This window comes from Polyodon spathula, chromosome 5 (assembly GCF_017654505.1).
Source record: "Polyodon spathula isolate WHYD16114869_AA chromosome 5, ASM1765450v1, whole genome shotgun sequence".
NCBI lineage: Eukaryota > Metazoa > Chordata > Actinopteri > Acipenseriformes > Polyodontidae > Polyodon > Polyodon spathula.
Window position 1 is genome coordinate 8,954,888 of NC_054538.1, and position 27,802 is coordinate 8,982,689.

The following is a 27,802-nucleotide window of genomic DNA, read 5'->3' on the forward strand; positions in this document are numbered from 1 at the left end:
AAATGAAAATTAACGAGGCACGGGTGCCAGTTCTAGAAATTAACTTACTGATTATCCCTGAAGTAGGTAAATCCTACAAAAGGCAGTTGGTTTCCAACGAAGGCTTTGGGGACAGGGAAAGTTTCAACATCTCCCTTGTCATCTTCAATTTCATCAAAGTTACTCGTGTCTATGTCACTACTTAATTCTGCCACTACAGGGGCTGCAGCTGTGGACACAGAAAAGTTTTTAGCAAAATTTTTATTTATTTTTTTCTACAATAAGTTGGGACTTTGTAAAAAAAAAAAAAAAAAAAAAAAAAAAAGAAAATGCATGTATGAAATTAATATTCTGTACTTTACCAGATACATTAGTAAAAACAAAAGTTTGGATAGTTGCATATTGCCACCATACTCTAATTAGCAGCACACTAGAGAACACTTTGAAATGTGTCCCTATAGTATGCTGGTCTTCACTGTATTAACCAAGTGACGCTGGTGTTACTGATATTTCTGAAAGGTCAGCCTAGGGCAATACTGAAACAAACAGTGCAACTGACTGAGCTCAGCTGCAGTATGTCAATCCCATTAAAATCTGAGCTGGATTTAAACAGCTTATTATTTGCCAGATAGTTCCAGCTCTTGTGGTGTCAGGAAAGTGCTATTTACCTTGGAAGCTCCACACATGCATATTGCCATTTTAACTTGAGCAATTAAAGGCACCCACATTTCCCCAGATTTCTATGGAGGCTGTGTTTCATAAGCAACAACTCTTTCTGGGTTCTAAACTTGTTTATGTCATGGACGTTTTATGCACAACACATGTTAAATTCAAAATGTACTTAACATGTATTCATGGTGGTTTTATGAGCAAAAGAAGCAGTTCTCTTATTTGTAAGAATAAAGCTGCTAAACAACCCCTTAAGTTCTAACAATCAGTGATAAAATAAAGCTGTAATATGTATAACAATGATATAAATTTATTTTATTTCAAAAAAAAAAATCTGAATATAAGAAATGTACAACGGTTCAAGTCCAAAATCAAATTCTTACATCACATATACAGCTTAAAAAGTAAAAAATAACAACAAATAAATAAATAAACAAATAAACCAAACCCCAACCTTCAGCATGGGCTCGGTAAAACTTTCAAGCTGGTGAGAACCCAGATTACAATTACCCAGCAATGTTTTTCTCAACAACCCTGTCATTATAGATCAAATACAAAATGTTACCATTAAAGTGAAACTGCATGTCCCACACTGTGCACATCAACTTATTTTTCAACAGGGCTTTGAGGGTATACTGCATTACTGCGTGGGTCTTTAAAATGTACGCCAGTTATCCCACTCAATGGAGACAAATATATATTTTGAAGACATTTAAAAGACTAAACAGTAGCAAACAAAACACGTCTAAAAACAACCCATATTAAAAGAGCAATCTTATCATTTTCTGTCCATCATACATAGAATATTTAAAAAATCATTAAAATACTAAAGTAATGCAATGACTTACTCTCACGTATGGTGTCAAACGTCCACTGATCATTCTTGAAGAAAGGGTGACATTTTATCTCTTCCACTCCATTCCTCCCAAGCCGCACATCCCTGTACATAGCAATTAGTCCAGTTTAGGGTACACATCTACAAAACATTCTGCCATAATGAAAATCTGATACAGAAAATGTTTTCCTCTGGTTAGACAGCAAGAAGATTGTTTTTAAATGTCTCGTTTTGTTATTTATTTATTTATATGTAGTTTTTATGAAATAAAAAAATAAACTCAAGTTTGGAAACTAAATAAAAAGCTGATTGTGAAGAACAGCACTGACAAAGTGCTACAGCATCTCAAAGGACTGCCTGCTCTGAAGAACCCCCCGCCCAGTGTTTTTCAAAGTAACACAGGCTTTTCAGCAAGTAGCAAAATGGACGGGGCCTGCCACGTGTGGTGCAAACCATATTTCAATTGAAATTCAGACAGGGAGGGAGCACTTGCATGTGAGCCAAGGAATCAGCTGCAAATGTTTAAAAAAAAAAAAAAAAAAAACTTAAGTGTGTGTGTGTGTGTGGGGGGGGGGGGGGGGCAAATGTAGCAGAAATAATTAACACTCAGTAGATTTGCTCAATTCTATATTTTTAAAAAGTGCTGTTATCCAAGATGTCATGTTACAACAAAAAATAAAAGCAATCACATAATGAACTACTTCACTAAAACCATGACATTTTTTTAAAATCAAGATGTCACAAATCCCACATCTAATAAATAAATAAAATAAATAAAAGCAAACAAGATATATTGATATATCTACCGAGCATAATTATCTACGGAGTATAATTACACGAGCTGTGTTTTTTTTTTTTTTTTTTTTAAATACACTAACATTAACAGTAACACATTATAGATCTGGGTGGGTCACTACTATAAATAAAAACAAAGTAGCTTATTCCTTCCTGTCACATTAAGTGCCTGAATAGCTAACTTGTACATGTAAAAAGAGCATCTGTTTTAAATGAACCCCTACAGCACTAAAGTTCATGTAAACAGGAAGACCTCCACACGTGGGAGAAGTACTCCTGCTGCATGTTAACTGAGCCTTGCTCTTCCCAAATAGGCCTATCTCTGCCCTGTCGCCAATCTCCACTTGGGCTCCAGGGTTCTTGCAGTGTACTACAGGGAGCGCTTTCATGAATGGCAATTCCTTAGGAATATGCAGTTCATCGTGAGCAGCCCTATATCAAAAGCTGAAATGCCATGTTGAACTCTATATTCCAGTAGCTAGACCATTAAGTTATAAATTGTGCAAATTGATTCAGGTTTATTAGAATTCCTCACATGTTCACAGTCCTGTCTCCTTTCAAAGGCTTCAAGGAAACATGGTCACTGTGGCTAGTATTCTCAATATTATCACTACTGTATATTTTCCTTGCTAGTGAATGGAATGCTGTATAAACAAAATGCCATATACCCTTGCCAAGGCAACAATAAGCATGTCAGCGACATCCCCTGTAAATTCAGAAAAGTGAAAAAGTAGATCACCATAACTAACATCCAGTTTGACATACAAAAAAACTGACATAAGCAGTAACATAACCCCAGGTTCTGTTACTCTCAACAACGTGTGCTAAAATCCAGACCAAGTTTCATCACAAATGAATAAGCCCTTTATAGATATGTACAACTCTGTGTTACAATACATAGAGAAAGTGTTTTATAGGTCCCCGCTTAGAATGACTGATCTACGGTCCAGCAACAGGATTGGAATACCCTTTGAAATGCCCTTAGAACGACCCTGGAACAAGCAATGACAAGAAGGATGCCTACACATCATTTTTGACAAATGTAGCACAGTTCCAGGCCATTGATGCTGTTCCAGTTAAGCTTTGCTTTTGAAGTGGTGAAAGTGCAGACAATCTTGCCACCCATCATGCCTCCTGGCACAAATCATGCCATTTAAAATTAAACAATTCTAAACTCCTGAATGCAAAGAGAGGGAGCAGCACAGATCAGTCTGAAGACAGAAGGGTCAGTAAACACCAGGCCTCAAACATTCAAAAGTGCATCTTCTGTGAACAAGGAAATGGGTGATGGGTAATCTCCATGAGTTCTCTACATTTAATGCTGACAAATGTGCGAGCTATGGCCACAGAACTAAAGGACACTCAGCGTTTAGCTAGAATTGCTGGAGGAGATCTAATTGCAATAGAGGCAAAATTTAATTTTAAATGTTTGGTAAAACCAAGAACTATGAAGAACAGATGAAAAAATTAATGAGTCTAGAGCATTTGTAGAGCTCACCAGCTACACTGAAAAATCTGTGGATTCTAGAACGCTCCTGTTCAAGCTATCTGACCTTTACTCTGTATGTGAATCGCCTACAAGACTTGGGCTTCAAGAAACTTGTCAATAAGACCAGACTGGCAAGTCAACTGCTGGAATGCTTTTTTCAGTGCAAAATGTTTACGTTACTCCATCCATTCACAGAATGTCAACAGTAGATGTTTTACATTGTACTGCAGTTCACAGAGTTCAAAAACGACTTCCTTGCCGTTTTCTCATTAGTCATTGCATTGTTCTGCTTAGCATTTAGTACGTCTTTAGATTCATCATAAAGCTAAATTAGCTTTATAAATTTCAATTTTTACTAAACTTAGGCTCCCTTTTAAGCACTTGCTATATCCATTTGTTTACAAATGTAAAGTTAGCCGGTGCCGTGCTCCCGGAAGATGTTTCACAACTGCCTAGCAACAGCGGCCGTGTGCAGTCATTACAGAGGAACTTAAAAACAGGGGTCTGTTAAAATTAGCTGAAAACAAGGCAACAAAGTTAAACAGAATACTTTTACTGTAGAATTTTGCTTTTCCTTACGTCTAATATGCCAATCTCATTCACATGAACGCACAGGGTTTAACACCCTCACTATAACGAACCTGTGGGGTCCAAGCGTTTTTTGTTTCTTCGAGGGGTTCATTATAGTGAAAGGACAATCAAAATGAACAACAAGCTGTTGGAGTAAGTCAATGAGATGAGATTGTGAAAAAAAAAAATAGAATTACATGTACCTGCAATATTCTGTCTTTGCTTTATCCTATTGGTTAAAGAATTAAAATGCAGTACAAAAAGCAAAAATCCTAAATTGAAGCTGAACTTTTTTCAAAATCAATCTGACATGAATCATTTCAAACTGCAGCAAATCTTAAACCAACATGGAAGAATCCCAAACAGACTTTATTCCAAATCAACCTGACAGTCTAACATGAAAAGTTCATCAGATCCTCAATTTTTTTTTTGTTGTTTTTTCTTAATTTTGCTTTGATGCATGGTTGCTGAACAAGCCAAAAAAAATGCTTTTTGATAACCTATGCCTGTGTTACTGCTTTTTTAAAACAATTAATATAGTATCCAGCTTTGTTGCAACATAAAATGATTTTCGTTTCGGAGGCGTAGTTACACAGTGCGTATTTATTAAGACAAAAGAGTTGACTTCACTGCGGAGGTGGCATCCCGTGCGTGCGTACAGACTGGGATGTTGACAGCGTAAGTTTAAATTAACTTTTAATTTTTTTATTTTTTTATTTGGGGTCCAAGGGCAGGTTCGTTACAGCCAAAGGGCATTACAGACCGGATGTACTGTATGCAAATATGAATATTCACCCCCTTGCAAAGTTTTCACATTTTGTTAGCACCACTTTAATTTTAGACTTTACAAGTAGAATCTACACAAACTACTCCACATTGATAAAGTTAAAAAATCCATGTAGAATATAAATAAGTAAGATTCACAGAGAACAACAGACTAATCTCAGTTGCATAAGTATTCAACCCCTTTGCTACTGCAGCCCTAAAAATCAGCACAAATGATTTGTTTGAAAGGTCACAAAATTAGTGAAATGGTTTCAGCCTGTGTGTACTCAAAGTGGTTAAACGTAGATAATTTCCCTCAGGTATATAAAGACTTTCAAGCCGCAACTCACATAGTGATCCAACAAAGCAACTATGAAGACCAAGAAGCTTTCAAAACAAGGTCAGGGATAAAGTGGTAGGGATGCACAGAGCAGGAAAAGGGTACAAGAAAATGTCAAAAGGCACCGATTATCCCTCTCAGCACAGTGAAGTCCATCATTAAGTGGAGGATATATCATATCACTAAGACACTACCCAGATCAGGTCACCCTCCCAAACTGAGCAGCCGGGCTAGCAGGAAACTGGTTCAGGATGTCACTGAAGCCAACAATGACCTTTAGAGATCTGCAAAGTTCTGTGTCTGAGATGGGAGTCAGTGCTCACACATTAGAAATAAGCCGGTCCCTACACAAAGCTGGTCTGTATGGACGGGTGGCAAGAAAGATCCCATTACTCAAAGCCTCATCTTAAAAGCACGTATGGAGTTTGCGAAAAAGCACGTAGATGATACTGCAGACTGTCAAGCATGGTGGTGGCAGCATCATGTTATTGGGAAGCTTCTCTTTAGCAGGGACTGGGAAGCTTGTCAGGATAGACGGGAGAATGGATGGTGCAAAGTACAGGCAAATCCTTGAGGAAAACCTGTTGGAGTCAGCCAAGACTCTGAAACTGGAAAAGAAATTCACATTTCAGAAGGACAATGACCCAAAGACAAAGACAAAGCCACACTGAAGTGGCTGAACAAGAAGAGAATTAATGTTCTTGAGTGGCCCAGTCAAAGTCCTGACTTGAATCCAATTGAAAATTTATGGCGAGACTTGAAGATTGCAGTCCATCGACGATCCCCAACAAACGTATCACAACTGGAGCAATTTTCCAGTGAAGAATGGGCAAAAATGTTACCATCCTACTGTGCAAAGCTAGTAGAGACCTATCCAAAAAGACTATGCAGTAACTGCTGCAAATGGTGCTTCTACCAAGTACTGACTGTACTATACCATCTCAAAAAGCTGCGCAACTGTCCATGATATTCTTTGAGCGCTAGATGCAGAAGCAGCTGCCTCCTTTGTTATGTCCGTAACAATATGTCCCCCCCCCCCCCCCCCGGTTTCACTCGGCTCCTATAGGTCTCCCTCGGCTTTATCACCCATTGCAGAGCAGCTTGACTTGAACTATTTTAGATTTTCACAGATTGCACACACAGGCATATTCGAGAGACACTAAACACTTTGATGAGTAAACTATAAGACCCCTACAGTGATCATTAAATGTTACGAAACACTTACCTATCTGTTAAGAAGGCACATATGAGGCTTTTGGCATGTTTAGAGATTTCAACATCATCTGGAAAGTTCAGGGAGTTCTTGTGATCCATAATTTTACTGTATGTTCCCACCAAAGAATCAGCATAAAAAGGAGTGTCGCCTAGGAAATAAATAAAGACATGAGTACTGTAGGCTATATGTAGGGATTGAACTTCTCAGTTAATATTTTGGAATGCCCAAAACCCAATTCTCCAATAATTAGAGGGATCAAGTCTAACTTGCTTAGAGAATCAGAAAGACCCATACAGATACAGTCATATAAAAAATATTTGTGGATTTGCTCTTAAACACGAGTCCCCCCATAGCTGGTTATTTTGGAGAACTGTGCCAACAAGCGACGATGTAAAACATGTCATCCAAATTGTTCACCTCAGCAGACTCAGTCAGGCTATTTCAATGCAGCTGATCAAAAATTAAATACAAGTTAAAAGTTATAAAATTAAGCAGCAGATGTCCCACATTCTCATAGTGTAATCTCAATAGTTATTTTAAATAGTTTATGAAATATTCCCTCTCAACAAGGAAAAAAAAAAAAAAATTAACCGCTACGGCAAGCCCAATTTCCTTCTACTTACCAACCAGCATTTCAAAAATAAAGACCCCTACGGACCACCAGTCACACTCCCGGCCATAGTAACCATCCCCTCCTTGGGATTTCAGCACCTCAGGAGATATGTAATCAGGGGTCCCCACTGCAGTGTCGCACCTTACCATCCCTGTCTGCACAACAAATAAAATAGGCAGTCTTAAAGCAGGAATATCAATGCTATGATTGTCAGCTGTGCAAAACATGCAAATAGGTTTATCTGAAGATTGTACAGTGACAATGCTTTATCACTAAGGTAATTCAGTCTCATGATGCAATCATTTGTTTTCAACTAAAAGGAACTGTTCGGTAGAAATTTAAAATATAACAAACATAGCTTACTATTTCCAGTTAAATGGAAATGAAGGTAGTGTAAAGTAGTTCCCACAAGGTGGTGCTATAACACAAACGCTATACTTTAACATTAGCAAAAATCTAGGACAGCACACAGGTGCTAAAATTCAGCTTAATATTATCCAAGACAGCGCAGCCAAAATATTCTGTTTCATAGAAAAAATGGGACTGAGGCACCTCGCTATAAAAAAGATATTGCTGCTCTAGAAAGAGTGCAAAGAAGAGCGACCAGAATTATTCCGGGCTTAAAAGGCATGTCATATGCAGACAGGCTAAAAGAATTGAATCTGTTCAGTCTTGAACAAAGAAGACTACGTGGCGACCTAATTCAAGCATTCAAAATTCTAAAAGGTATTGACAGTGTCGACCCAAGGGACTTTTTCAGCCTGAAAAAAGAAACAAGGACCAGGGGTCACAAATGGAGTTTAGAAAAAGGGGCATTCAGAACAGAAAATAGGAGACACTTTTTTACACAGAGAATTGTGAGGGTCTGGAATCAACTCCCCAGTAATGTTGTTGAAGCTGACACCCTGGGATCCTTCAAGAAGCTGCTTGATGAGATTTTGGGATCAATAAGCTACTAACAACCAAACGAGCAAGATGGGCCGAATGGCCTCCTCTCGTTTGTAAACTTTCTTATGTTCTTATGTTCTAAGTATAAATGGTCTGGGTGGGGGAGGGTTATTTTGCAGTACGTTAAAATTTAAAACATTTAGTCTGATCTAAACATAATAAACTGGGTTTCCCTTTAACATTTTCTCTAACTAAATGTATTACAGTAAAACAAATCAAGCATGTTTACCATATTTTAGATATAAAATTAATCTCAAGCTAGCATTATATTAGAAAAGACCTCAATAAAATATTGAACAATCATAATAGATTTAAAACTGTTAAGCCAAAACATTCAGTATTTACATGGGTAAAGAAATTTAAAAAAGGAAAAAAATAAAACGCATGCCAAAGCTTAATTTGTATTATTTAGTTTTGTTCAAATGAACAATATATCATGTCTTTAATTTGTAAATATTTAATTAAAACAAACAAAAAGACACTAATAAAATGTTGGAACTCATCAGCAGGTCAGGTCCTTAATTTTCAAGAGCACAGGCCAGAGAGAGGCATGGCAGTGTTTAAAATAACACGAAATGTCAAGAATTCTCAAAAGTGATTTGACAAAAGTGATGTTACAAAACAAAAATAGTTACTATGCAGTGAATGACTGGAATCCTCTCTACACCAATATTAAAAAACTTCCAAGGTTATCCTTTTGCATGCTGATTTAAAATGTGTTACCCTAAAGGCTACAGGGTTTCTGAAACCATATAAAAATCATACTTACTTCATCCATCTTCATACATGTGCCAAAATCTGCCAACTTTAAGTGTCCATATTTGTCTAGCAGCATGTTGTCAGGCTTTACATCTCTGTGTATAAAGCCCATGGAGTGAATAGCATCAAGGGCCAACACCACTTCAGCGGTATAGAATTTGGCCCATTTTTCAGGCACATCATAGGTGCTTGTGAGATTCACCAGGTCGCCCCCAGGCATGTACTCCATTAACATGTAGAGATACCGGTCATCTTGAAAGGCACAACACAGCTGGTAAGATATGAAAAAACAATTTTGCCAAGTAGTAAAAATATTTTTTAAACAAACTTTTAAATGCAAACCCGTGAGTAAACGTATTAAATTCATTATGTTCAAATTAAGTACACAACCGGTCAAAAGTTTTAGAACGCCTCCATTTTTCCAGTTTTTATTGAAATTCACGCAGTTTAACGTCTCAATGTACGCTGAAATTAAAGCATAGAACAAATAAACAATTGGAGATAAAAAAGAAATCATGGAATCGTTATGTTTAACAAAATTTAATCTAAATTTTGGACTCAAAGTAGCCACCTTTTGCAGATATAACAGCCGAACACACTTGTGGCATTCTTTCTACAATGGAAATCAAATATTGCTCAGAATGTTCTTCCCAACACAGTTGCAGAAGTTCCCACAAATGTGTTGCACTTGTAGGTTGCTTTGCTTTCACCCTTCTGTCCAGTTCATCCCAAACCAGCTTGATGGGATTTAAGTCTGGAGACTGTGCTGGCCATTCCATGATTTGAAGCCTACCGTCTTGTTCTTTTCCTCTAAGGTAGTTCTGACATAGCCTGGAGGTATGTTTTGGGTCATTATCCTGCTGTAGGATGAACCCCTGACCAACTACGCGTATACCAGAGGGTACTGCATGGTGCTGCAAAATGCTGTAGTAGCTGTTTTGGTTCAGGGTGCCACTCTGTGCAAGTCGCCGACTCTGGATCCAGCAAAAGAGCCCCAGACCATCACGCTTACTCCTCCATGTTTGACAGTTGGTGTCACACACCGAGGAACCATCCTTTCAGCCTACCCGACGGCATACAAAAACCCTACGTGATGAACCAAAGATTTCAAATTTTGATTCATTGGTCCATAAGACCTTCAGTAGTCCTCTGGCGGTGCTTCATGGGCCAGGCAAGCCTCTTTTTCTATTTTGCCATCTTAGCAATGGCTTTCTTACTGAAACTCGACCTGTCAAACCTGCAGCTCGAAGTCTTCTCTTTGAAACTGAGACTTGCTTACTTCGACCAGTGTTAAGCTGTGCTTGAAGCTGTTGTCCTGTGAGCAAGCTCTTGACTCTCAGAAACTTGTCTTCTGATTCTGTTGTGACTTTGGGTCTGCCAGACCTCTTCCTGTTAGTTTCCTCCAGTTTCCAAGTGCCTTTTGATGGTGTAGGAAACTGTACTCACTGAAACTTTGGCTTTCTTTGCAATTTCTCTAAAGAGCTACACTTTTAAGGGTTATAATGGTCTGTCTGTCTTCCTTTGTTAATTGTCTTTTTCTCGCCATTATGATAGCAATATACTACTTCCTGCAGTACAATACTGTCCAAATAATGCTTAAGAGGGTGTAGTAACAGTCTGTTCCAACACTGATTTTATACAGACAGAGGGTTTGTAAGTAATCAACAACAGTTGGGACACTTGTAGGAATTGTTAGCATCAACTTTCAAGGCGTAATTTACTTCCATTGCTGCAGAACAGATATAAGTTGTTAACCCATTACTTGTTCCCTGAAAAAGTCCTTTTTGTATAACTCTGAAATGTACATTATTTTTCAGTTTTTGGTAGCCTAAACTTTTTTTTTTTTAACCTCTGGCAGTTTACCGCTTACCTTTGTACCATTTCAGGTTATTCACTGGACTTGAACTGCTTAAATTTCAATAAAAACTGGAAAAATGGGGGTGTTCTAAAACTTTTGACTGGTAGTGTATATTCATATAGCCTATTCAAGTATATAGTATATATCCCAATTACGCACCATGTGATGCATTTGATGTCGCTTTATTTTGAATTCACATTATTCCTAATTTAGTCTTTGTTTGTGTCTAATTAGCTGGGATACACTTTTCGTTCAATGTTACTATTTGTTGTTCTGAGTATTATTTACTGTGATTAAAACTTTTGATTTAGTAGTTCTACTTTATTTTTGTAAACATTTTGTGATTAAAACAAGGCTGGTTTTGAAAATGCATTTGTTTCTCTGGTCCCACAACCTCACACTATAATACTTGAGCTAACATAATACTGCATATGTTAAATGGTATAGTTTGTTTCATTAATGCTGCAATACATTATGTAAGCAGAATCATTACTATACAGTATTGTAAATGTAGATCCACGGTAAAACATAACACTCCTTTGTTTAGGAGAAAAAAGTTTCAACAAATGTCTTCAATGTGCAACTTATTTTTTTCACACCTGATGAAGTTGTAATACCAGTAGTTACTAAATGGGGGGGAAGGGGGGGGGACGACGACAGTATAACATTGAATTGCTCAGTATTGTGTTCTGAAGCACAATTATTGATTGTTGAAACTGTGCAAAGGAGTACGGCTCTTTTGTAAAGTAAAGTAGTCATGACTTTTGCTTGCACAGAGTTTCAGTTCAATGTTCAGACTAATAGCTTTACTACATGGACACTAAACTAATCAAGGGTTTTTCTACTGTATCAAGGATTTAACATTCTTACCTGTACAACCCAAGGACTGTTGGCAAAAGCCATTATATCTCTCTCTTCCCAGAAAAAAGCTGAATCAGACCTCTTGAGCATTTCAAATTTACTAAGGAGCTTCATCGCATAAACCTTTTGAGTTGCTTTATGCCGCACCTAAGATAAAAAGCATGGACTATTAAAAATAAGATAATAATTAACATGAACACATGAAATAAAAGTTCTACAGACCTGTGAAATGACAATATTATTGATGTAACTACAATTATTTACTTGAATAATTTCAATCCCCTGTAAAACAATTAAGTAATGATTTTGAAAAATATTCTCCTGTTATGACTTAAACAGTTTAAAACATTAATAGTAAGAGGGACCCTTTGGCAAAGGCATGATGCGGAGAGTAGACATTCCTTTGTTTCAAACTGCAGTTGAAATCACTGTAATAATAAATTCAAAAACAGAGAAAATGCAAGGGTCTGCACGGACTACTAGAGGGCCTCGATGTTTTTGTGATGTAAATCATTAAACAGAATCTAGGAGGCTACAGGCAGTGCCGACAACATCAGTAAGCCACACGGGTCTATTTTACTGATTTAACCAGCAGCAGTATGAATTCACCTTAGTCATCAAGAAACAGCATAACATTTGACTTGGGTTCTGCAAAACCATGTTATGTTTGTTTATCAAGCAGTTTTGAAAGACACATAAAAGTAGATATCTTTTTTTTGGGGGGGGGGGGGGGGGGGGTAGTGACAACACAGGACATATTACCTAGCGAAGGGTTATTTAGCACCACTGCTACTTCATTTTTATAAACTACATTTTAAATGCTTACCGTGATATGTGATGGTCCGGATGGACTACTGTGTTTGATGTGCAGTGAGATAAATTGATCATTAATGATATACTGTACACTTTCTAGAGTGAAAAGGTCAAACTTTATTGATAGATTGTTGAATAAACCTAACTATTTCATCATTCAAAAACCACTGGGAGAACAAGCAGCAGCTACATTAATGCTTTTTTGCACTGTATCATGGTGGATATGGACACAATTTCACCTCTACTGTAAACTAGCATATTTTGTGAAAAACAGGATTTACACAAATACTTCTCTTGACTGTGCACAGTAATACAAACAAAAGGTATAACTCTACCTGGAGACCAGTTTAGTTAATCCAGAATATATATAGCAACAAAACAAAAAACAAAACCTTGCCATTAGTGTTTAACATTTCTTACCAGCTGGACCTCTCCAAAAGCCCCTCTTCCGATCACTTTTACCACATCATAGTCCTCCACTTTCATTTGAAGCTCCCGGATCTTTCCCATGAATTTTTCATCTAGGAAAAAAAAAAAAGGTTTTATACAGATCACACATACTGTACAGCAATATACAGTATGCTGTTGTCAATGACAAGAAAATCCCACCCAAACACTATGAATTATGCCAAGGTCTACAGTGACTACCATGGTAAAAATTAAAAGTTTATTTTGAGGAACTAGACAATCAATGGCCTTATCTTACGGTACCATTATACACACCTGGAATACAAATATAGTACTTTCTACTTTTGTGAAACGAACTGTACTGTAGAAGTGCAGTAGGCATAAATACATACATTACTACAGTACTTTTCAGATCCTCATGCTTTGTTACAGTGCTTCCTACAGTAATGAGTCCAGTTAAAGTGTTTCAGGCATTAATAACAGGAACTGTTTAATACACCAACAAATATCAATATGAACAAAGTAAATAAAAAATAAAAAAGCACTTACATCTCATTATAAATGTTTCTATGTTTTTGTTTTTCCTAAGTGCAGGGAAGTCCAAATCTAAAACTAAGGCATTCATGCAATCCTGGAGAAGAAAAAAAAAGACAAAAATAAACATGTTAGGCTAAATAGCAGAAGCAGACTGATTACAGGAAAACATGTAATAACAGGCCAACAGAGTTCACAGTAACTTTATGCATGGTCTTTATTGTTCTGTACTAAATGTTTTACTGTGACCATGAGATGTCTTCTAGGAAATATATTAGGAACATATTAAAGAATTTCAGTTGGCTAAAAAAACTGGTAAGATTACTGCCGTTTTAAAATTGAAGATGGTGCCAGTGTAATCCCAAGACAAAAATGGTCTGCATTACAAATTCCCTAAACTGTATAATCAAGTTTAATTTCCTGACTTTTCCCAGAAAGTAAATACACTGACCACAATTTACAACTACTGCACATGTGTATTTGCAGTACTGACTGCTTAATATGGGCACAGATCATCTTGTGGAAGGGTTCACAACTATCTTACTGCTCCTCACGAAGAGCTTTTAAATAGTTTAGGACTTATTTTTCACTCAGCAAATCAGCCTATATCATCGAGTGGAATTCAGGGAACTTTAATAATACCGTATCTCAGGTCAAGCAACCAAACTTTCAACCACAAAAATACAGAACATCCTTACAGTTGTTCAAATGTTAATATCTTCATGTCTATAAAATCAAGATTAATCAAGAGCATGTTCTTTAGAGAAAAGGAAAAATTAGGAGCAAAGATTTGTACTGAAGAAAGGTTACCCTTGACAAAAAAAAAAAATAATTGCAAAAAGATCATTCTTTTTAAATATATAAAGTTTATTACAATTATTATTATTATTATTATTATTTTTTTTAAATCACATGAAAGTGTCAAATGTAACTAACCAATGAGTCCAAACCAAACTGGTGTCTTAACACCAGCATATTTTATCCCTTTCATTCATCAACCCTGGAATAGAAAGGACCTCAATAAATCAGTGTCGCACTCTACTTCTGTAATTTTAATTTGGGAAAATTTTTTATGCAAGATAGCCTGGTTTCCTTTTTCACAAAGTGATCCATTCTGAAAGTAGAATGTCAGGAATCTAACCAGTCTACTTACATAAAAATACTTTAAAGTTACATTATGAAAAGCTAAAATTCTCATTGTACGGGGACATCTATCAGGTTTTAGTGTATGCATGGACAAATACTAGTCACAAAATTGAGAGAAAACTATTTCCCAGGGCCACTGTGCTCCAAACACAGGAAACCCCACCTCTCAGCTCTTTCAGCACCTTTCTGTTCCATTAAACTCTGACACAAAGTATAGTAGGTCTGCATTCCTGCACCTATCTTGCTAAATAGGTGGCAGATGAATAGTTTGAAAACTTCAGTGTCAAAGTCATAGTTCAGTAATCCAGGAAATGACACATCTTGTCTAGGGGATTGCAGATAATTCATTTCAGCCAGGAAATGTGTTGTACAGATTTCACCGTACACTTCCTCTCTCTATTACGGCCAGTGTTCTAACGCCCACCATTGGGTCCAAAATAGCATCTTTAAAACAAACAGCCATTTTTGGCAACAGTGAAACTGACCTAATTGGGAATTTGTTCTGCACTTTCTGGGGTTGTTTGTTTGACACTACTTTACAGGTTTAAAAAAAATAGGCCAAAAAACCACCCCCCAAAAAAACCTGTAATCTGTAAAATGCCTTAAGCACATTTTGAAAAAGGGCAAAAATCTGTAATTGAACACACCATTTGCTGGAAGGTAATGCAATAATGCCGCGATGACAGTAGTTTCTTGCTTCCAAATTTTTTTTATTAATTACAGTATTCCCAAGGTACATTAAGCAACAGGAAATAGTCTGTTTCTGAGCAATCATTCCAAGGATATTTGAGTACAGAAATACAGATAGTAAAAAATCTCGCAGGAATCTGTTTTTGTAGTGTTTATTAACCCTTTTAATGATTGAGCTCTCAGTGGTTAACATGCCAGTGTTACTCTCCATGACATACCTCTTAATAGTTCTTATGCAACTCTCATTTAAGAGGGGATAATCTGTGCAACAAATATTAAAAGGTTAGAACCAAGATCCTACTTCCTATCCTACTTACACAAATTACACCTGCAAGTGCACAAAGGGTTACACTTATGGGCAAAATGGTCCAAAATTCCTAATTTCAGGTAACTTAATAAAACATTGAAAACCAAAACATTTAAAAATCTCTTACTGATGTCTTTAACCAACTCATAGAGATGAATAGAAGCTACTTTCATAAGGTACTGCAGAATAAGTTGTCTCTCTGTACAAGTGGATGAGGAACAGCTGTTGAAACCAAATCAGTTTGTGGTTTTAAGCATGTTGCTTCACCTTCAGCTCACTCATGTACAAAATACCCCAGGAAGGAATAAGATGATGGCTATTCCACTGCTGCCCAGTTTCAATTGGTTTGTGGCCTGTGAGGACATCAGAGGCTGCCAGAAAGTTGTTTGGCCTGAATATTTTGGAAACTTTCTTTGACAAAGAATGCAGACATAAAACTTCTTGGGACGTTATTCCTTGTCAAACTTGTAAACATGCATCTGTAATTAAGCAAACCAAAGATGTCTGATTCACAGGTTCTTAGGTTTTACTGTAAGTCAAAAGAGAAGTATGAAGAAATGCTTATATCTAACTGAATTTGGACAAAAAATAACTTTTACACTTGTATCACTGTTAAACACACTTATTACCAAATGCAACTATTTAAGCCCCTACAATTGAGTATTATAACATTATTTAATTTTTTTTTTTTTTTTTTTTTTTTTTATTACATACTGAATTGTATTTGAAGCACATCCCTTTCCTTCTCCCATGATCAACAATTTTACATTTTAAGCAACATAATTTTATTTCGCACAGCATTGTTTTCTGTGGCTTGTGTTTTATTATACTCCACTTTGGAACTTGCTTCCAAATTGAATCCAGGGTGCTGAATATGTCAGCATTTTTAAATCTAAACTTAAAACCTGCTATATATATTTAATTGGTATGGTGGTATAACTAAATTATTTATAAGTAATTCTGAGAAGTCAGCTTTCCAACATTTTGGGAATAAAAACTTCCCAAGCAATTGTGCTTGAAAACAAAATGTGGTTTTCTGCCAAGGCAATTACTTTGGTTTCAGAATATTATGCTGTGTGGTTATTAATAGTAACTAGAATATTACTGTATTTGGAAGTCAGCTGATGAACATGATTTGAAAAAAATGCAAGACAAATAACTAGATACACATAGATTAAAAAAACAAGTAACAGGATTACAAATCTGGTGCGAAGGCCATGATCTGCAGCACTAGAGTATAGACTAACTGATACTGGCTAGACAGAAGAGGAGGATTTCCTATGGGTGGGGTCGATGGAATGCTTGACCTAAAAATGCACTTCAGTCTACTCAGTGTTCCTACAACTATGACTTGACTATGAAATGTTTAGTGTATGTGTTGCATTTAAATACATGGACTACAATACCATTATTGCTTTCTTCTGTACTGCAAAGCAATCCTAGCAGTCATATAGCTACAGCAGCAAAATAATAAAAAGGGAAAGCAGTTGAACATTAAATTGACAACATAAAGTACTATGATGGTCATGCAGTATTTGCCCAATTAAATTGTTTGCAAATATGAAAATACACCATTTTACAAAATAACTGTGTTCTTAAATAAAAGAACATATGACTAACATATTCTTAACATTGGTCACAAGTGAGCCAATTCCAGCAAGATATGTTACACAATTTTATTTTTCTTTTGGTGAACAAAATTATAACATAATAAAAAAAAAAGTATTCTTACAGTAGGTCACACAACCTAAATATGGCAGCCATATTAGGTCACAGATCAGTATCATGGTCACTACAGTAACTACAGAAGCAGGCATTCAAATGCAGTCTCTATCTCAAAATGGTCTTTTTTTTGTACTGTACGGGAAACAGAGATGTTACTTAAGTGGGTCGTCAATTAATAATACGGAATCAGACCCAGAGCAGCAGGTGTTGACACACCGCAAAGGTAAGCAGATTTAATAAACACATGCCCGGGTGACATGGTACCAACAATGGTAATCCTAGTGGCGGATTTAATAAAGAAAAGACAAGGTGAGCTCTAGCCACACTAAGAGGGATCATTAAGTGGCCGGTTTAAAAAAAAATAAAGATAAAAAGAATGCACATTTATACTGCTATACTGCACACAAAGAAATAATACATCAATTTTAAATGTGCACAGATTAGTTTACAGGCTGCAAAAAAAAAAAAAAAAAAAAAAAAAAAAAAAACACACTATAGCCTGCTTGCTATTTTCTAAAATACTGCACACTTGTTTTCTGTTGGTATAACCTCAGTGTAGCTTATTTTGCACATAGGGTGCCTCCATTTTCTCCAAGAATACCCAAACACATACTTAACTTGTAGTGTTTCTTTATTGTTAAGCTGTTTTGAAAGAGTGCTCACTGCTGCTTTCACTTGCCGCCTTTTCGCAACGAAATCTCGCCAAAGCCTCACAAGCACTGGGTCACCATTAGGGCAGTAGTAGCGGCTGCTCTAATACACTGCAAGACATACTAATTCAATATTACTAGAACAGATGGAATACTTGGAATTACTTGTGGAATAATTAAATAAATAGCATGAACACTTCAGCAACAATTTCTGTTCAATACAATATAACTAAGTTATCGTAAATAGTTCCAAACCTACTCTACGCATCTTCACACATGTTATTATCCAACAAAGGTCATCAATTGCTCAAGACAGTGTATGACTGATAGTTATTCAGCTGACTTCAATAAAGATTAACAAAGAATGGACCATGAGCCAAATTAGATGGTATGTTGTCGCCCAGCTGAAAAAAACCTGATCTGCCTGTCTTGCAGATGCTACTGTGCCTTTAATAATAAGGACTAATTGCGCTGCTAGCAGACGAGATTGCTTGCGCGTTGCTGGGTGAAAAAAAAAAAAAATCTTGGAACCACATGACAGCTGTGTTACACCTTGACACAACATTTAACCAGTCCGAGAGTTGAAGGGTGGGTTTTGTGTGTTAAGCACTTTGAGAGGCTAAAACGTCAAAATGACTGCTAAAAAAAGAACAAATTTGCAAAGCAAAAATAGTGACAATTAATGCAGGGCTTATAAGCTGGCGATTGGCACAATCTACCGCCTAATACTACAATTGCGCCAGCTACTTTAGTAAAAATATTAAGATTTGCAGGTATTATCATTAAGTCCATTTTTATGTTGTATTATTGTACTGTAAGGTGATATATAGTACATAATAGTTATACATACCCCCCCCCCCCCCCCCAAAAAAAAGTGTATTTGTTTTGTTGTGATAACGTAAAAATATGTACCCAGGTGCTTGTGAGAGATATTGGGGGGTCATGTATAAAGGCTGTATGGGATATCTGCTGAACACATGTTAGCTGATATACAAATGTTTAAGTGCAGAGGTGCAGGATTATTACACTCCGGTTTCATGCAACAGTTATGATGGTGACCAAACTGTTGTGTAAAAAAAAAAAAGAAAAGGTTAAAATGAACAGTTGCATTAAAAAAATGTAGAACAGCAAAAAACAAAAATAGACAAGCATTAACAAAATGCCCTGAAAAGTTAACAAAGGAAACAATTTAAATGAAGCAATAAGCTCAATAATTACACAAAAAAGTAAGTGAAAAGGTTACCTTTTAGGAGAACTTCAATAAACATACTTTATCTTTCCCCAGTCAGATCATAGAGTGCCTAGAAGCATGGTAATTTACTATAATAAAGAACCAGTTATACAAAATGTAGAACATAAAAAAGAGCAACCAGATACAGTCAACGAAAGACAACACATTATTCAAATTCTTTTGTCTTATTATACTGTATATTTAAGGCAAGTTTATTTTTCCTTTAAAAGTGCTCCCAGCCATAATGTTCTGCTGCCCAGCTGTACAGAATTCCTGGGGAGAACCCTGTAAACATAACCATGTGCACAGCACACTATTTTCCCTAAAACAGCAAAGCCCCTTTCACACTGGCATGCTCTACCCAGGTCTGCACTGCACACACTGATCTTGTCATTTTTCCTTCAAGCCTGCTGCAATCATGGACACAGCAACCTTGAAGGTTAACGTTACCTGTCAAGTACGAAATGTAACCATTACCTAATGTGTATAAATACCAAATCCGCCACAAGGCAATATTGGAGAATGACTGGAACGCTACAAGGCTAAGCCAAAGGTTACCTTGCACATTACCATTAGGAACCCTAGTAACAAGTATCTAGGGTAAAAGATTGATGGAGAAACTTGCCTAAATGTCTATTTGTAATGGTTGACCTAGAAGAGACCCTTAATACTCTAGTTCCAAAGCAAAGGTTTTGTGGATCCACGACCCAAGTCTTTAGAGCCTAGTAAAGGTATGGGGAGTAGCCCAAGCCACTGCATTGCAAATGCCATTGACAGATGCACCCTGGAATAAAGTTGCCATGGCCCTGAAGGAATAGACAGTGACCTTTCTGTAGGTAGCAAGTTGGCCACCTCATAGGCAGTCTTGCATGTGTCTGCTACCCAGAACAGCCTCTGCCTAGACAGGGCTTGACCATGGGACTTTGGCCCAGAGCAGACAATACATCGCCCGGACTGCCTCCAACTTTCTGTCCTGACAACATAGTATGCCAGGGCCTGCACTGGGCACAGTGTATGGAGCTGCAGCTCCCTCTCAGACTGGAAGGAGGTGGAAGGAAGCCTCCAATTCCACATACTGGTTGACATGGAATGCAGAGACAGTGTTTGCCAAAAGGCTTGACCGGTACAGAGCATAACCCTTGTCCTGGCCTCTATAAAAATTAAACAGGTTCTCACTAAGGAGAAACCCTGCATCTCGCTCACCTGTTTTGCAAAGGTAATAGCAAGCAAACAGTCGCTTGAGTAACAGCATTTCAGCTCAGCTGAATGCATGGGCTCAAATGGAGGCTTCAAGAGTGCACTGAGCACCATATTATTCCTCGCTGGAGGTTAAATGTCCTAAAGGCTGAATGGATCAGTAAGCTAGAAGGTCCCCTGTGCCGGACTGAGCTGCATCAAGGTTTAGACCAGTCTCCTGGGCAACTAAGAGGCTACTAGGAGCACCTTAGCCAGGTGCCTGATTTTTTACACACAAACACACACACACACAGAGGGAGCAAGGCAAGCGGTGGGAAGACATATAACAGTTGCCTTGGACACTGGTGTGCCAAGGCATTTATTGCCAGCGTGTTCCCATCTCCTGTTATGGAGAGCCAGAGTCTGGGTTGATTCCTGGGAGGCACGAGATTTATCTCTGCTCTCCCAAACCTCCCCAATGAGGCTACCACCTCGGGGTTCACCTCCACTCCGAGGCCCTTGGACCCTGTCGGCCTGCCTTCTGGCGACACTGCCCAATGCTCAGCCGGGGCGCAGATGGGCAGGCTGTTTGCACCAAGAGAGTCCCTTTAGACAGTGATGAACACCGTCAATTGGCGGTCACGGTTCAATACGGCTGAAAATGCCCTGCCAGGAGACCCAAAGATAGGGTCCGACAAGCTGCTGCCCTCATGCTCCGTAGTTCTGGAACGTCATTACCACGAGAGCTCTGTTGCGCTGAATAGTTCTAAACAGGTGGCTATTCTCTACTCTCTGCCATCCGAAGCAGCCTCCTGCTGCCAATCTGCACTCATAGCCCACTGGGACCCCAAGGGGACAGGCGGTGCCGAACGTTCATGCAGCATGCAAGGACAGTTCCTCAGTAAATCTGCAGGTCAAGTCCCAAACCAAGTCCTCTGGTAGTGGACCAGGGATGGTGGAAACGAGGTCGTTGACTTTGCACAGAGTCAGAATAGTATGTAACCAGGATGGTATTGGTCGGTGCGGTACCCTCGGTAAGGTAACTGTTCGCTGTTCAGTACGTTTACTGGGTCAGGAACGGGGTTACTGTACAACTAATACAACATAAAAAAATGATCGCATTTAATAGTATTAAATTACACAAAAGCAAGTAATATTCAAATAGAAGTAACGTGTTACTTATCTGTCTATGGCTCTTCCGTCAGGTGAAAAGAAAAATGATGACGGGATGTGTGTGCGCAGTCTCTATATGCCCTCCGGTACGAGCATGACTGCATCACAGGCTCCGACAGGCAGCTTTGATAGATTGTTCAGGTTCTGGGTCTTTAGGTGATAAATACCCATTTGGTAATGATTACATTTCAACTTGATAGGGAACCAGCTTGCTGCAGATGCTTCAATCCAAGAATAAATTGTAACAGTTTCAAAACTCTCATATACATGTAAAGGTTGCAAAAAAGCCCTGAACGGACAAACAAAGTAAAGTTTTCATTTTCAGAACTGGTCATCCTCCACAGAAAGTGTATTTGTGCAGCAGTGTAATGCATGTCAGTTTGAGATTGCCCACTGATGTGGTTACTGTGCCATGCTGACCTTGAATATTTTTGTTCTAGGGTCCCTGATCGGGTTATTTTTAACCTGATAATAAATGTTTGTGGAGAGACCCTTCTAAAGGGGAAGGAAGGAAGGAAAAGAAAAGAAAAAAAAAGCCATGACACAGACAGGCCTACTGTACAGGCAACTTAATTACAAAATTGCAGTTAAATCACCCACATATTTTGGCTGTTTTTGGACATTCAACTTTGTAGTACAAATTGCGTGTGTGTGTGTGTATGTGTGTGTGTGTGTATATATATATATATATATATATATATATATATATATATATATATATATATTTTAAATCCCACACCAAATAGTACAACAACCATGCTGCTTTACTTTACTTGCTTTAAGTTGAATCATTTACTCCCCTATCCCACCTACCAATCAACCAAATATAAACATACTGTAGCTTGTGCAAGTCCTAGACATTCAACCTTTATCAACCTTCCCCTATGAAATCACTTCCCTATTATCATTCAAAACACAATTATCCAGGACACTTGATACCCACAAAGACTGCCAAGAAGTTCAACCAAAAACATTTGAGTCAGTGTCTAGTTAAACCACTACAAGCACAAACAGAAGTAAAATAAAAGCATTTCCCCATAGAGACTATGTCCCATACATCCACATAACTGATACTCAATTAAGTAATAAATTAGAGGCTATATATTTTAATATAGTTTAATGAAACAGTGAGTAGCATTCCGGCAACATATAGTAGCAGGTGTGGACACTTCATTAGGGGGATTAAAACAGTACTGTAACAAATAGATAAGGTAACAAAATAGACAAAGAAAGAGCAATGTCAGTAGACAAAAAGAAAGCACCCCTAGGGGCATTACCTAAGGGAAATGTAATTTCAGATACACTGGTTTGTACAGATAAAATACGGTTAAGACAATGTGGCAGCCTTCTACTGGACATCACATGCAATGGTGCGCGAGAGAATCATAGAATACAGCAGTGTAACTGTAAAGAACCAGGTCATTCAACGGGTGTAAATCGTAGCACTAAATTCTGCCACTGAGAGAATACAAACTTGTGTATCATGGTTATGAAAATCAAAAGGACTATCCTTAAATATGAAATCATTCTGAAAACAGTATTTTTATGGATGTAAAGACACCACACTGTCTGTATCAATAATATTACCAGACGTTAAAAGAATGTGCACCAAAACATTCAGTGGAAGGCACCTGGAAAGCTACCAGCTACAGCAGAAGGATAATACAGTATGTCAAAGTGTGTTCTGTGATTATGATACGGTTTATAAAGCACTGTAGATGAAAGTACAGTAGACAGGTACTTCAGTGTTGTCACTGCTCTAATGCTTATTAAAATATATTATTGTTCTACTTTATAAAAAATAAAATGTGTAAGGATCATTTGTGTGCCTCAAAAGAACAAGGAAACAATAAGCTATGGTAACAGTAGAAACATTTTTCAAATGAAGACTAAAACAGGTATGACATGTTGCCAAGTACTAGTGGTTCTCTTTCAGACTTTCCACTACACTTTACTTGTTCCCTTGAATAAATAAATATACCTTCTAAATAAAAACGATGATTCTCTGCCCAAAACCTACTGTAGCACCAGCCTAGCAAAAAGGCATATGGTGCACAGTAAATGTTGCTGGATTTCTTTAGCTACTGTTAACAATTAGCAAGGTAACAAGGAGCAGTAAGACTATGGCTGTGTTCGGAGGTTTGTTCGGTAGCCAGGAATTTAAAGGTGATTTTAAATGGAGCAGGGTATAGTATCAAAAGCACTGGGGGTGGGGTGGGGGGGGGGGGGGTGGGACAGAGGTTGTAATGCTTCAGTAAAATATGTCCTGAATACCCAGTACACAAGTACTTTTTTTAAATGACATTATTCATTTCAAATCCAGTAAGTAAAATACAAACTTGTTTTCTGATATTAACAGGGTTGCCTGTGTGTATTTGTACGTGTTTACTTTTTTTGTATTAACAGTATTTCGTGCATTTGAGTCTTGCAATGAATATTTGTATTTTGCTCCTTTTCCAATGTTCTAATTTATCAATGTACACATTATAAAAACAAATTAGTCACTTTTGCTTTGATTTTGTGATAAAACTGGTACTTGTATTGATTATATTGTTAACCTTTTAACAGTTTGAAGCATTTTTTAGTGTGTTGTGGGCCAACAGAACTTATTTTTTGTATTACAGTAACACAGTATTTCACATGGTTGTTTTGAAATGAAGATTCATTGCTGGTTAATTGTTCATCGACTGTCCATGCTTACCAATGTACACGTTTTGAGGGTGAAGAATAAATAAATGTGTGTTAATAAAGCATGACACTCATTGCTTTTATTAATTTTAAAACAATGTTTGTTTCCTTATTGTGCTGCAAGCCTACCTTAATGCACCCTTATGTTCTGATTTACAGGGCTTTCTAGTGGATTTTACTGTTTTTATTATTACAGTACAAAAACTGTTATTACCCACTGACACAACCTTTAATGACGTGCCGCAATTCTGTAATTTACTTATGTCGTTTCTATAAGGTTGTGTGAGGGCAGATTTTTCATGCTTGCATCAAGTATTTGCAGATGTTAGTGATCTTACATAATAAAACTCTGAGTCTCAAATAGGCGTCAGGACTACTGGCAAATATTGCAAATTTATTTAAAGTTTTACAGTAAATAAACCTTTATTTTTATTTTTTATTCAAATTATATAAAAAAAGTATTCCACAGCACTTATTTCTAAACTACATGTGAACGTTTTATTCCATGTATATGGATTACCTGTAAAATAGCATTTTCAATCAAATATAAACAAGCAGCTATAGTGGCTTCCAGTAAATTATGCAAATGAGTACCACCGAAGGTTCCAACCTTCCTTCGGTAATGTGTTCCGAACCTTCAAAAGGTCAAAATGTACCCTTTGTTTCATCCTGAAATAAAGCCCCATTCAGGGTTTCCAAACTTGTTTTTACAATGGCTCCATCCTATAAATGTGATTTGTCCCATTAGTGATTTGTGGTATTACATTAACTACAAGTAACCCAGTAATGCAGTCTCAAACCCAGAACAGATTTAATATAGAGCAATGAGCTTTGTAAAAGTCTTCTGCAATATAAATACTGTACAAATTCAACTACGCTACAGTGGTCTGAGACAATACTTGACAATGCAATTTATCTTTCTTGAACGTTAAATCCAAGTTGTAAACAATTGTTTCTGTCTGGGCTGTATAGGTTCCCACTTCCCAACTCAATATTACATGCTGAAGTCAACTTAAGGGCATTTAAAAGACAAGCCCTTGCAGAGTGCATTAACTGGAATGTTTTAATACATTAAAAAAAAAAAAATAACTCAATTACTCTCATATTACAGAAGTTGCATCACTATTGATACAGCCAAAATGTCACCTACTGAAATAAACAAGTCAGTGGTCTTGTTGATGGTACAATATTTAGAAATTGAAAGACACTGATTTTTTGGGTGCCAAAGTGATCTTTACTTCCCTAAGATATGAAGTCCAATCGTTTTGACCAAAAAAAAACCAAAAAAAAACACACGACATTCTGTGCTCATTTTAAAGCTCTTTCCTCACACTTTCAAATGATATGCCACTTTGAATAGTGTAAATCAACTCCACCCCAGCTGATGTTACCCTCTTGCTTCTGTGCACTCACTCAGGAAGGTGCACATCTGGTCCAGAACTGAAAGTATATTTAACTTCTAATTGCAAATTAAGAAATAGCAATGTCCATCAGGACCCAAAGGTGATGTAGATTTTAGGGTATTCTGAATATAACTGAACCAATCTCTAAACTGATTGATTATGGCTTGAAAGATGCAATGGTACTGACGTTTAACAGGTAAATGACATACAGTTTGACCAAATACATGCTGGGTTTAGCAATACAGTTTTGAACATTAACGTTCTGGGCTTGAATTTCAGCGCAGGAATCGCGCATTTTCCAAGTTGCTCCCGCATAACTGCAACTCAGTGCGAGAAAATCCTGTAGAGATATTTGAAGACACCAAGCTACTGTATTTTCCACCCAATTTAGAATGCCCGAAATGCTAAAACAATCCAAGGAGTGGGTGTCAATGAAGAAAGCACTATGAGCACATTTTGAGTAGTTTTGGTTAAAAAATAAATAGAAGTAGTGCTGGACATTTTAAGCTTAGCTCATCTATGATTACAATATATATAGCAGTGACATATTCTCATCTCTACCACATATAGTATGTCTGATCCTGTTGCAACTTTCACAATGAAAGGACATTTTGTGGCCTTTCATTTGATATGTTACATGCATGCAATCCAAACTATCCAGTAGTTAAACATACATAAATTAAAAAAGTGAAAAACAGGCAGAGATAGGGCTGTCTAAAGAGTTTAAAAAAATGAAATGGAGCGCTGGTTTAAAAGAAAGGCACGTCAGGCAATGGCAAAAGCAATGGAGAGTGCTCTGTCTCACAGGGATGAACAGCTGATAGGTCTCCTGAAAGCAGCTTATTTTAAAGCAACACCAGTGTGAATGATGACGCAGTAAAAAAATAATATAATTTTATATGCAAAAGTGCCTTTTTTTGCCATTCCCCCTTAATTTTGGAATCCCTCCCCCACTGGCTGCAGCATAGGGGGAAAAGCACACAAAAATTTAATTTAAGCCCTGACGTTTATATAATTTATGTAAAAAAGAATTCAAAACATGCCAGTCAAAAATGCTCCAAAAAATTATCTGTCCGCAAATGAGGAGAATGGCACTTAATGGGTTAAGGGTCCCTAGCAGTCATTTAACTAGTTTCCAGTTAGTCAGTTCTTCATTCTAGAAATGTATGTGAGGCTATGACACTTCAACTCTACAGAACAGATACAGCAAGTACTGACTTTCTGAAACATGACATTTTGCAATGAAGGGATCAATGACAGTGAACAGTTAACATTCCATAGAGGCAGTGAAATTCTTGAAAGTTAGACAAACAGGAAACAATATCTCAGTAATTGAAGCAGTAGAATTTGTTTTTATTTATTTACTTTTAGAACAACTTGTCAACATACCAGGACTAATGACAGTATATGCTCAATTCTAGTTAGGTACTGCATCAGAGTTCGTAATAAATAATTTAAAAAGACCAAAAGTCATTTGTGAAACGTTCATTTCACTTTTGGCTAAAATGATCAAGCCTTATAACCCTGAACCCTAACTCGAGACTCTTAAAAACTGCACGCTGTCATGCAACATTTCAAACTGAATGGTCCAACTCAGGATTCTGACATTAGGAGATGAAATGTAGTTAGTGCATGCCTGTTACTACAGAAAAAAACTGTTGATTTCTGGCCACACCTGCCTCTACATAGAATAGTCAATGCTGAATTATCTACTTTATCCAAGATTCACAAGGTAACCACAGGTTTTTATAGTACAGTCAAAGAGCATCCTCTCTTGATAAACCTCTATTACACTTCAAGTGTTTGCAATCCTCTTCACTAATTGCCTACCATCCAGTCTCTTCAATAAGCAGAGAGAGACAGAGGATGACCTCACCCAGTGTTCACGCTCACTGAGATAGACAGGGATTGAATTTGTGATGCTGAACAGATGATCATCAGCACAACAGCCTTAAGGCTAGTTTACCTAAAACAAACAATTTTTTTATTTTTTCTTTTAAGATCATTAGTCATTCATTGTCTGAAAACATGCATAGAGTGAAAAGTTACTGTACTAGGCTACAATAAGGGACATCACTCAGTAGAATCCTGCCTGGTGTACAGTCCAAAATCAAGACATCAAAAAAGAAGACATGAATACATCATGTATTTTAAAATACTT

At 37.2% G+C, this 27,802-nt stretch overlaps 1 protein-coding gene across 5 annotated transcripts in view; it reads right to left on the minus strand.

Annotated features, from left to right (window-relative positions):
* The window catches only part of LOC121315517 (rho-associated protein kinase 2-like), a 58,476-nt gene that overhangs the window by 22,847 nt on the left and 7,827 nt on the right, over positions 1–27,802 (minus strand). For all 5 annotated transcript variants that reach the window (XM_041249665.1, XM_041249667.1, XM_041249670.1 and 2 more), the window contains exons 2-9: positions 13,468–13,549; positions 12,931–13,031; positions 11,707–11,844; positions 8,989–9,249; positions 7,282–7,426; positions 6,668–6,806; positions 1,497–1,588; positions 49–208 (exon numbers count right to left, since the gene is read on the minus strand). In XM_041249665.1, the coding sequence (XP_041105599.1) occupies positions 49–208; positions 1,497–1,588; positions 6,668–6,806; positions 7,282–7,426; positions 8,989–9,249; positions 11,707–11,844; positions 12,931–13,031; positions 13,468–13,549 (1,118 nt within the window). The remainder of the gene's footprint in view (positions 1–48; positions 209–1,496; positions 1,589–6,667; positions 6,807–7,281; positions 7,427–8,988; positions 9,250–11,706; positions 11,845–12,930; positions 13,032–13,467; positions 13,550–27,802) is intronic.